Raw genomic sequence first — 12,883 nt, forward strand, 5'->3', positions numbered from 1 at the left:
ACTGACGGCGTCTATTAATAATGTACAATTTCTGCTAAGTTGAACTCCCTTTTAGTTTCATAACTCCGCGGAGTGATATGCGAGAAAAAAGTCTATTTGAGAGGTCAAAATGACTTCATATGCTCACTTACGAAAAAAATTTAACTGGTTTCACTCGGTGAAACCAGTTCATCGATCCCTTCTTGTATATTTATTTAAAATCTTCATTTAACAGCTACTGGCTTTGTGCTTATTTTAAAAACAATGTCATTTTTAATTCTTTTCTTTTTTCTTCTTTATGTCACCTTTTCGTTTGAAAAGTTTAGTGAGTTTGATGCTGGTTAAGGTTGTCGCTCCTTTTGCAGCCATTTTTTAATTTTTTACAACAGGCCCTTTTGATGTTCGAATCAGGCTCAAGTTATATGTACACTTTTAAGTTAACAGCTTATAATTTTAATGGCTTCAACACTGGGTTTTCGTAAACTATTTGTGAATTGCTGACTTTCTCTTTATTTAATGTTATGTTATGACTAAACATGTTAAGTTATGACTTAATATCACTGACGACAGATGCCATAGTTTCGGTAATTATGGATTCCATTGATATCTGGCTTCCTTAGGTATTATATGAAAATACATCTAGCAAATTTTAGTTGAAACTTGACGGTTGTTATGATGTCGATCTTGTTTGGTTTGAAAAAATTGTTCAAACACCGTTTTCTCACTCTACTTTAAAATTAGAGTGAGAAAATTTCACGCCACAAAACTACGAGCTTTTTCGCTCCACTTCCTGTTGCGGTGTGACCAAAATCACTACTCCAATTTGAACTCGAAAATCATGAAAATGTGTGAACAGATAAAAACAGTGCCCCAATACAATTCAAAATCTTTGAATTGTATACAAGGAAACCGCCTAAATAATAGCGGCTGAGGGACTGACGGCGTCTATTAATAATGTACAATTTCTGCTAAGTTCAACTCCCTTTTAGTTTCATAACTCCGCGGAGTGATATGCGAGAAAAAAGTCTATTTGAGAGGTCAAAATGACTTCATATGCTCACTTACAAAAAAAATTGAACTGGTTTCACTCGGTGAAACCAGTTCATCGATCCCTTCTTGTATATTTATTTAAAATCTTCATTTAACAGCTACTGGCTTTGTGCCTATTTTAAAAACAATGTCATTTTTAATTCTTTTCTTTTTTTTTGTTCTTTATGTCACCTTTTCGTTTGAAAAAGTTTAGTGAGTTTGATGCTGGTTAAGGTTGTCGCTCCTTTTGCAGCCATTTTTTAATTTTTTACAACAGGCCCTTTTGATGTTCGAATCAGGCTCAAGTTATATGTACACTTTTAAGTTAACAGCTTATAATTTTAATGGCTTCAACACTGGGTTTTCGTAAACTATTTGTGAATTGCTGACTTTCTCTTTATTTAATGTTATGTTATGACTAAACATGTTAAGTTATGACTTAATATCACTGACGACAGATGCCATAGTTTCGGTAATTATGGGTTCCATTGATATCTGGCTTCCTTAGGTATTATATGAAAATACATCTAGCAAATTTTAGTTGAAACTTGACGGTTGTTATGATGTCGATCTTGTTTGGTTTGAAAAAATTGTTCAAACACCGTTTTCTCACTCTACTTTAAAATTAGAGTGAGAAAATTTCACGCCACAAAACTACGAGCTTTTTCGCTCCACTTCCTGTTGCGGTGTGACCAAAATCACTACTCCAATTTGAACTCGAAAATCATGAAATGTGTGAACAGATAAAAACAGTGCCCCAATACAATTCAAAATCTTTGAATTGTATACAAGGAAACCGCCTAAATAATAGCGGCTGAGGGATTGAGGGCGTCTATTAATAATGTACAATTTCTGCTAAGTTCAATTCCCTTTTAGTTTCATAACTCCGCGGAGTGATATGCGAGAAAAAAGTCTATTTGAGAGGTCAAAATGACTTCATATGCTCACTTACGAAAAAAATTGAACTGGTTTCACTCGGTGAAACCAGTTCATCGATCCCTTCTTGTATATTTATTTAAAATCTTCATTTAACAGCTACTGGCTTTGTGCCTATTTTAAAAACAATGTCATTTTTAATTCTTTTCTTTTTTGTTCTTCTTTATGTCACCTTTTCGTTTGAAAAAGTTTAGTGAGTTTGATGCTGGTTAGGGTTGTCGCTCCTTTTGCAGCCATTTTTTAATTTTTTACAACAGGCCCTTTTGATGTTCGAATCAGGCTCAAGTTATATGTACACTTTTAAGTTAGCAGCTTATAATTTTAATGGCTTCAACACTGGGTTTTCGTAAACTATTTGTGAATTGCTGATTTTCTCTTTATTTAATGTTATGTTATGACTAAACATGTTATGTTATGACTTAATATCACTGACGACAGATGCCATAGTTTCGGTAATTATGGGTTCCATTGATATCTGGCTTCCTTAGGTATTATATGAAAATACATCTAGCAAATTTTAGTTGAAACTTGACAGTTGTTATGATGTCGATCTTGTTTGGTTTGAAAAAATTGTTCAAACACCGTTTTCTAACTCTAATTTAAAATTAGAGTGAGAAAATTTCACGCCACAAAACTACGAGCTTTTTCGCTCCACTTCCTGTTGCGGCGTGACCAAAATCACTACAACAATTTGAACTCGAAAATCATGTAAATGTGTGAACAGATTAAAAAACAGTGCCCCAATACAATTCAAAATCTTTGAATTGTATAAAAGGAGACCGCCTAAATAATAGCGGCTGAGGGGCTGACGGCGTCTATTAATAATGTACAATTTCTGCTAAGTTCAACTCCCTTTTAGTTTCATAACTCCGCGGAGTGATATGCGAGAAAAAAGTCTATTTGAGAGGTCAAAATGACTTCATATGCTCAAATACGAAAAAAATTGAACTGGTTTCACTCGGTGGAACCAGTTCATCGATCCCTTCTTGTATATTTATTTAAAATCTTCATTTAACAGCTACTGGCTTTGTGCTTATTTTAAAAACAATGTCATTTTTAATTCTTTTCTTTTTTTCTTCTTTATGTCACCTTTTCGTTTAAAAAGTTTAGTGAGTTTGATGCTGGTTAAGGTTGTCGCTCCTTTTGCAGCCATTTTTTAATTTTTTACAACAGGCCCTTTTGATGTTCGAATCAGGCTCAAGTTATATGTACACTTTTCAGTTAACAGCTTATAATTTTAATGGCTTCAACACTGGGTTTTCGTAAACTATTTGTGAATTGCTGATTTTCTCTTTGTTTAATGTTATGTTATGACTAAACATGTTATGTTATGACTTAATATCACTGACGACAGATGCCATAGTTTCGGCAATTATGGTTTCCGTTGAAATCTGACTTCCTTAGGTATTATATGAAAATAAATCTAGCAAATTTTAGTTGAAACTTGACGGTTGTTATGATGTCGATCTTGTTTGGTTTGAAAAAATTGTTTAAGCACCGTTTTCTCGCGCTACTTTAAAATTAGAGTGAGAAAATTTCACGCCGCAAAACTACGAGCTTTTTCGCTCCACTTCCTGTTGCGGTGTGACCAAAATCACTACTCCAATTTGAACTCGAAAATCATGAAAATGTGTGAACAGATAAAAACAGTGCCCCAATACAATTCAAAATCTTTGAATTATATACAAGGAGACCGCCTAAATAATAGCCGCTGAGAGACTGACGGCGTTTAATAATAATGCACAATTTCTGCTGAGTTCAACTCCGCTTTAGTTTCATAACTCCGCGGAGTGATATGCGAGAAAAAAGTCTATTTGAGAGGTCAAAACGACTTCATATGCTCACTTAAAAAAATGAACTGGTTTCACTCGTTGAAACCAGTTCATCGATCCCTTTGTTGTATATTTATTTAAAATCTTCATTTAACAGCTACTGGCTTCGTGCTTATTTTAAAAACAATGTCATTTTTAATTCTTTCTTTTTTGTTCTTCTTTATGTCACCTTTTCGTTTGAAAAAGTTTAGTGAGTTTGATGCTGGTTAAGGTTGTCGCTCCTTTTGCAGCCATTTTTCAATTTTTACAACAGGCCCTTTTGATGTTCGAATCAGGCTCAAGTTATATGTACACTTTTAAGTTACCAGCTTATAATTTTAATGGCTTCAACACTGGGTTTTCGTAAACTATTTGTGAATTGCTGATTTTCTCTTTATTTAATGTTATGTTATGACTAAACATGTTATGTTATGACTTAAAATCACTGACGAAAGATGCCATAGTTTCGGTAATTATGGGTTCCATTGATATCTGGCTTCCTTAGGTATTATATGAAAATACATCTAGCAAATTTTAGTTGAAACTTGACGGTTGTTATGATGTCCATCTTGTTTGGTTTGAAAAAATTGTTTAAACACCGTTTTCTCACTCTACTTTAAAATTAGAGTAAGAAAATTTCACGCCGCAGAACTACGAGCTTTTTCGCTCCACTTCATGTTGCGGTGTGACCAAAATCACTACTCCAATTTGAACTCGAAAATCATGAAAATGTGTGAACAGATTAAAAAAACAGTGCCCCAATACAATTCAAAATCTTTGAATTGTATACAAGGAGACCGACTAAAAAATAGCGGCTAAGGGACTGACGGCGTCTATTAATAATGTACAATTTCTGCCGAGTTCAACTCAACTTTAGTTCCATAACTCCGCGGAGTGATATGCGAGAAAAAAGTCTTGATTTATAGCAAGGCCACTTTGCTCTGATCGTGATTTCTTGAAAAATGCGACGCCGTTCTTTTTTAAAATAAACATTTTGATTTTTTTTGTTTTCAAATAATGAGAGATACTATTTATGTTCAAATGAAGCCAAATGAAATATATTTTCAGAGAATAGATGTTGGTTTTTTATGACTCCGACGAAGTTTTCGGAAACTTTGAATAACTTTGTTTAGAACTGTTTCTGCCTGCAATTGCTGTTCTGTTTGTCGTCTTTCTTAAATCTTATTCTCCTTAATCAAATGTTCAATTGGCTATCTAAACAGGTATAAATGAACCTATCTAATGCTTTCAGTTATCTGATGCTAGAATATAATTGTTTCAAAAATTTCAAAGGAACTTTGAACATGCTCAGTCTCTTTGCGCACAGGTGCCTTCCTCTCTTTCGAAGGTAACACAGAAAATGATCTGTTAAGCGTTTACATGTTTTAATTTAGGGTTCTATGACCTTGATACTAATTTTCATATTTGTAGGATTTTGATATCTGTGAATATTTATTGTTCTCTTGTCACATTATCACATTAATTACAGGTTTCATTAGCTTTGAATAGCGGCTTAACTGAAATTATATAATGTTTTCATTGATCACCTAACGGCTTCAAAAACTTCGATACTGTTCTCGCATATTTTAATTGAAATTTTGATTTTGAATTATGACACATTTTGATAGATCCCTTCTTGTATATTTATTTAAAATCTTCAGTTAACAGCGACTGGCTTTGTGCTTATGTTAAAATCAATGTCATTTTTAATTCTTTTCTTTTTTGTTCTTCTTTATGTCACCTTTTCGTTTGAAAAAGTTTAGTGAGTTTGATGCTGGGCAAGGTTGTCGCTCCTTTTGCAGCCATTTTCAAGATTTTTTTTACAACAGGCCCTTTGATGTTCGAATCAGGCTCCAGTTATATGTAATATTTTAAGTTAACAGCTGATAATTTTAATGGATCGAAAAAGTTAACAGTTTGAAAAAGTTTAGTGAGTTTGATGCTAGGATATAATTGTTTCAAAAATTTCAAAGGAACTTTGAACATTATCACATTTTCAATCTTATTTCAATCAACTTATAGCTAAGTCTCTTTGAGCATAGGTGCCTTCCTCTCATTCGAAGGTAACACAGAAAATAATCTGTTAAGCGTTTAAATGTTTTAATTTAGGGTTCTGACCTTGATACTAATTTTCATATTTGTATGATTTTGATATTTGTGAATATTTATTGTTCTCTTGTCACAATATCACATTAATTACATGTCTCATTAGCTTTGAATAGCGGCATAACTGAAATAATAATGTTTTCATTGATCACCTAACGGCTTCAAAGGCTTCAAAAGCTCGCAAATTTTAATTGAAATTTTGATTTTGAACTATGACACATTTTGATCGATCCCTTCTTGTATATTTATTTCAAATCTTCAGTTAACAGCGACAGGATTTGTGCTTATTTTAAAAACAATGTCATTTTTAATTCTTTTCTTTTTTGTTCGTCTTTATGTAAACTTTTCGTTTGAAAAAGTTTAGTGAGTTTGATGCTGGGCAAGGTTGTCGCTCCTTTTGCAGCCATTTTTAAGATTTTTTTTTACAACAGGCCCTTTTGATGTTCCAATCAGGCTCCAGTTATATGTAATCTTTTAAGTTAACAGCTGATAATTTTAATGGCTTCAACACTGGGTTTTTGTAAACTATTTGTGAATTGCTGATTTTCTCTTTATTTAATGTTATCTTATGACTAAACATGTTACGTTATGACTTAATATCACTGACGACAGATGCCATAGTTTCAGTAATTATGGTTTCTATTGATATCTGGCTTCCTTGGGTATTATATGAAAATACATCTAGCAAATTTTAGTTAAAACTTGACGGTTGTTATGATTTCGATCTTGTTTGGTTTGAAAAAAATTGAATGGATATGGTGAAGCCTTCGACGGTGAACTTAAGGCTTCCTATACAGCACCGAAAAACGATCTGTGCATGGAAGTGAAATTCAATCGGATACACAGAGTATTAAGTTATGAACAGTTGGGTTAGAACTAAAAATGGAAGTCAGTAGCATGAGAACACAAAAACATAACAAAGCGCATTCATCTTTAGATCACGATGTACAAGCCAAAATAAATTCCATTCCGAGTATTGTGTTGGTCATTATATTTGTCATTAACAAGTTCCAAACTTTTCGAGTTATCTCCGATATGCAAAATCCAACAGTTCAAGTCTGTCATTCAGGCACTGGTCTGAAAGAGACAAGGTGGAGTTTTTTGAATGTTGAGAGGAACATAGGACGAGAGCAGGCAAGCACACAGAGGGATAATATTAGACAAACCCTTTGACAGAGGAAGTGGTTTTTGATGAAGGGGCAACAGAGAGATGACTACTGTCTCCATTCATCACTGCTGATGATGCATAATGACGCCTAACAAGAGAAGAGAAAAGTTAGATGAAGAGGTGCATCAGAACACAGACAAATTTTCCAAATATCTAGTTGACCAGGTTAACCTTATACACTTGAAAAGTAATTTCCATCATCTGCTTTCCAAATTTCCAATAGTCTCCCAACCTAGTATTTACAATCCTCAAATTAATCTCCGCTAGGACTTCACACTCCTTAAACAAATTTGTTCATCTTCAAAAACTTACAACACGTGATTAAAGCTCATTCTCATCGAAAACTATACAATAGTAGTCTCTCTATGTTCATATCGTCCGGTATCAAATATTCAAACTTCGAAACTCTGATGAAAATTCATGCAACCGTCAGCAATATTTGGGTAGAGATCTCTATAGTAGTCGCAAGGATGATGACCAAAATGATGTATTCACGTATTCACAACTCTTAACTCTGGTATGTGCAGGAGGCACAACAGAAAAAACAGGTTTTCAACAATTTCAGTTCAAAAACACGATTTTAAGTTTGACTATTGACGGTTATATTGATGTAGATTTTTCTATATATTCGGCCGGGAGACGAGCAAAGCTGGTACTCAGAAAGACTTTTGTATTTTGGTGCGAAAAGCATACATTGTTCTTTCGTTATTTGTGATTCTGGAGAAAAGAGCGTGATCCAAAAACTTATCCTAAAACTTCGGAGTAAAGAGCGCGACAGTAATCTAAAAATTATATAGGAAACGAGTGCAATTACAAGATCAAAATCAAAATAGTATTTTACGGAATAAAATTTTCCTTGAACGTCTGATGATAGACTTTGTTCATTTGGAGTTGTAAGGAGACAAAAACCAAGTTTGAATCCTAAAACTTATTTCGATACTCATTTAAAACAAACCCAAAACTTCCTGAAACTATTTGACGATATAAAGCTGGGTTGTATAAACCTAGAAATATCAATAATTTTGCTCTTACAGGATTGAGCTCGCTCATTATTGTACCACTCTCTTTTCATGACCTAAAGAGTCTAGCTCGCATAAGAGAACATGCGGTACACCAATATATTGCTTCAAAATATTCAAAATATACAATTTTGCATTTGAAACTGCGAATGTACTGTAATACATTGCATTATCAATGCTCTAAGTACACTGTAGTATCAATTCAAGAGGAATTATTATTGATTTAAACAATTTTTACCAAAACAAACTAGGGCGAAAAACTGGAAAAAAATGGACGAAAAACTATTAAGAACGGATATCTTCATGGGCCATTCTATCAAAACCACTTTTAAAAATAGAAAACCATTCAATTAACGGAGCGCGCATGAAAAAAAATCCGAAGAAAAAAATTATCCGAAGGAGCGCGCATGAAAAAAAATCCGAAGAAAAAAATTATGTGAAAAAAATTATGTTTTGGGTTTAAAACAAACCCAAAACTTCCTGAAACTATTTGACGATATAAAGCTGGGTTGTATAAACCTAGAAATATCAATAATTTTGCTCTTACAGGATTGAGCTCGCTCATTATTGTACCACTCTCTTTTCATGACCTAAAGAGTCTAGCTCGCATAAGAGAACATGCGGTACACCAATATATTGCTTCAAAATATTCAAAATATACAATTTTGCATTTGAAACTGCGAATGTACTGTAATACATTGCATTATCAATGCTCTAAGTACACTGTAGTATCAATTCAAGAGGAATTATTATTGATTTAAACAATTTTTACCAAAACAAACTACAAAAAAACTAGGGCGAAAAACTGGACAAAAATGGCCGAAAAACTATTAAGAACGGATATCTTCATGGGCCATTCTATCAAAACCACTTTTAAAAATAGAAAACTATTCAATTAACGGAGCGCGCATGAAAAAAAAATCCGAAGAAAAAAATTATCCGAAGGAGCGCGCATGAAAAAAAATCCGAAGAAAAAAATTATGTGAAAAAAATTATGTTTTGGGTTTAAAACAAACCCAAAACTTCCTGAAACTATTTGACGATATAAAGCTGGGTTGTATAAACCTAGAAATATCAATAATTTTGCTCTTACAGGATTGAGCTCGCTCATTATTGTACCACTCTCTTTTCATGACCTAAACAGTCTAGCTCGCATAAGAGAACATGCGGTACACCAATATATTGCTTCAAAATATTCAAAATATACAATTTTTCATTTGAAACTGCGAATGTACTGTAATACATGGCATTATCAATGCTCTAAGTACACTGTAGTATCAATTCAAGAGGAATTATTATTGATTTAAACAATTTTTACCAAAACAAACTACAAAAAAACTAGGGCGAAAAACTGGACAAAAATGGACGAAAAACTATTAAGAACGGATATCTTCATGGGCCATTCTATCAAAACCACTTTTAAAAATAGAAAACTATTCAATTAACGGAGCGCGCATGAAAAAAAAATCCGAAGAAAAAAATTATGTGACACGTCAATTTTACTCAATTCCGGTAAAGAAAAAGCCCGAAAAATTCCGGATAGGATTAGAAAAGTCGGCACTTCTCCAATAAAAAGACCATGTTAGACAAAAATATGGAAAGCTTGGTTTAAAATAGTAGAGAACAAATAAGAATTTCGAAATGTTTTACACTCTACTAATTACGAATAACTCTATACAATACAATCTACTAATAAGAATTTCGAAATCTTGTACAATCTACTAATCGAAGAGAAAGCGTAATAAGAGTTGAAGCAAAGAACATACCAAACTACTAATAACAAATGAACAACAAACCAACTAATGTCGAAGAATTGCTCTCGAACGACAGTCGGGTGGAAAAAACATTTGCCCCCACCTGGTTTTGAACCACTGACACCCTGCTTCATAATCATATGTACTGCCGACTGTGCTATTTGGCCCTTATTTCAGCTAAGCTGCAACGGACTTTATTAGCAACAAGCTTTACTTCGGAGTGAGAGCAATAGAGATTACTCCAAAATGAAGAACGAAAGCTTGAAAAAGTCATTTGAGAAGTCAAAGAATGTTCTAGAAGAAAAGCGCAAACTGGACAAGCAAAAAATGTGCATAAAAAAGACCAACATGTTTACGAAAATTGCTACTTCGTTCAAGAGCAATTAATAAGCGAATCAGGCGAGGGTTTGACTTTGGTTGTTGCTAGCCTCGGAGATGGTGCACAACAAATACGGCGCGATAGGAAAGGCGGACGAGCAAAATCGCGCTTCTAATAATGAACTTCTGCCTACTGAAGCGTTTCAGTTCCCAACGGACTAAATTTTTAAGCGAGCAGCCTGGACATTTAATGACCTTTTTTCATAACAAGATATCCCTTTTCTTTAGACAAAAAGTCTTCTCTACAGCAGGCAAAATAACATCCTATCGAATTTTTAAATCTTTCTCCTTTTTTCAGCAAATTTGTTTTCTTGCCCTTCTTTTCTAGATAATATTTTAACCAATGTAGAGAAGAGAAGGGCAAGACAACAAATTTGCTAAAAAAGGAGAAACAATTTTACAAAAATTTCTGAAACCTTCGTTCGACAGCAATCAAAATTAATTTATGAAAACAATTCAGCTACCAAAGAAAAGCGAGAAACCAAAATGCATAGGTTATTTCAACATGAAATTAAGTATAAATTTGAATAAAAAGCTATAATTAAATTTAAAAACATTTCAATTAAGAAGTTCTTATTAGCTGTAACTTTGATAAATTTTTTTGTTGTGGGTACACAAACGATGTATGAGCAACAGGTCTTATTTCTGAATAAGAGAAATTTAGATAACGCTTATTGTTTCGTTTAAAAAAATCACTCGAGAAGTAAAATTCAGAAAATGTTCCACAAGATAATGGTCAAGCAAAATACACAAACGTTTACAATTATTGCCTCAAACTTCGTTAGAGAGGAAAACACTCACCACTGAACTCGTTGTTCCGACCCCTTTTGAGGGGGAGGAACTATATACTCAAATGGGTTTTTTTTGTTCAGTCAATTTTATCCGATCGATATATTCATCGTAGAGAGTTGAGACTGGTATCATTAAAAAGCACGTCCAGCGTAGAAAATGGAATTAAAAAGGTTTTTTAAATTTTCGTTTTCTGCAGGGAGTTATCGAGGTTTAAACTTCTGAGAAAAGTAGAGTAAATTCACTTTGTTTTTATTCACATTTTCCAAAACTTTTGCCTAAATTTTCGTCAACTTTTTAATAGTGTCGTCAAAAATTTTTAATAGTGTCGTTGATTTTATTTTCAAAGACAAACAAGCATTGTTGATTATTTTGATTTAATTTTTTTGGTCAAAAATTCTGGATCAGTATTTCAAAATTCAGCCTTTTTCATCAAAAACAGCGCAAAATAAGCTACTTTAGTCCACTTTGATTAAATTTGCCGGCAGTTCACCCCCAAAACAACACTAATACAATCTTTGTACAATCAGAAGGGGGCTATTCCTACTTCAACTTCCGCTGAGAGTGCTCTGTAATTAAAACTAGAGATCTCTATAATAGTCGCAAGGATGATGACCAAAATGATGTATTCATGTAGTCACAACTCTTAACTCTGGTATGTGCAGGAGGCACAACAGAAAAAACAGGTTTTCAATAATTTCAGTTCAAAAATACGATTTTAAGTTTGACTATTGACGGTTATATTGATGTAGATTTTTCTATATATTCGGCCGGGAGACGGACAAAGCTGGTACTCAACGACTTTTGTATTTTGGTGCGAGAAGCATACATTGTTCTTTCGTTATTTGTGATTCTGGAGAAAAGATCGTGATCCTAAAACTTCGGAGTAACATGATCAAAAACAAAATAGTATTTTACGGAATAAAATTTTCCTTGAACGTCTGATGATAGACTTTGTTCACTTGGAGTTGTAAGGAGAGACAAAAACCAAGTTTGAATCCTAAAACTTATTTCGATACTCATTTAAAACAAACCCAAAACTTCCTGAAACTATTTGACGATATAAAGCTGGGTTGTATAAACCTAGAAAGATCAATAATTTTGCTCTTACAGGATTGAGCTAGCTCATTATTGTACCACTACCTTTTCATGACCTAAAGAGTCTAGCTCGCATAAGAGAACATGAGGTACACCAATATATTGCTTCAAAATATTCAAAATATACAATTTTGCATTTGAAACTGCAAACGTACTGTATTACATTGCATTATCAATGCTCTAAGTACACTGTAGTATCAATTCAAGAGGAATATTATTGATTTAAACAATTTTTACCAAAACAAACTACAAAAAACTAGGGCGAAAAACTGGACAAAAATGGACGAAAAACTATTAAGAACGGATATCTTCATGGGCCATTCTATCAAAACCACTTTTAAAAATAGAAAACTATTCAATTAACGGAGCGCGCATGAAAAAAAAATCCGAAGAAAAAAATTATGTGACACGTCAATTTTACTCAATTCCGGTAAAGAAAAAGCCCGAAAAATTCCGGATAGGATTAGAAAAGTCGGCACTTCTCCAATAAAAAGACCATGTTAGACAAAAATATGGAAAGCTTGGTTTAAAATAGTAGAGAACAAATAAGAATTTCGAAATGTTTTACACTCTACTAATTACGAATAACTCTATACAATACAATCTACTAATAAGAATTTCGAAATCTTGTACAATCTACTAATCGAAGAAAAAGCGTATTAAGAGTCGAAGCAAAGAACATACCAAACTACTAATAACAAATGAACAACAAACCGACAAATGTCGAAGAATTGCTCTCGAACGGCAGTCGGGTGGAAAAAACATTTGCCCCCACCTGGATTTCAACCACTGACACTGACACCCTGCTTCATAATC

General features: G+C 33.4%; 1 protein-coding gene across 1 annotated transcript in view; it reads right to left on the reverse strand.

Moving 5' to 3' along the window:
• LOC142346283 (uncharacterized) overlaps positions 1-12,883 on the reverse strand; it is a 175,476-nt gene that overhangs the window by 88,337 nt on the left and 74,256 nt on the right. Inside the window, exon 6 of the mRNA XM_075398796.1 lies at positions 7,028-7,117. Coding sequence (XP_075254911.1) covers positions 7,028-7,117 — 90 coding nt within the window. The remainder of the gene's footprint in view (positions 1-7,027; positions 7,118-12,883) is intronic.

The sequence above is a fragment of the Convolutriloba macropyga genome, chromosome 9, assembly GCF_964194025.1.
Source record: "Convolutriloba macropyga chromosome 9, txConMacr16.3, whole genome shotgun sequence".
Classification (NCBI taxonomy): domain Eukaryota; kingdom Metazoa; phylum Xenacoelomorpha; order Acoela; family Convolutidae; genus Convolutriloba; species Convolutriloba macropyga.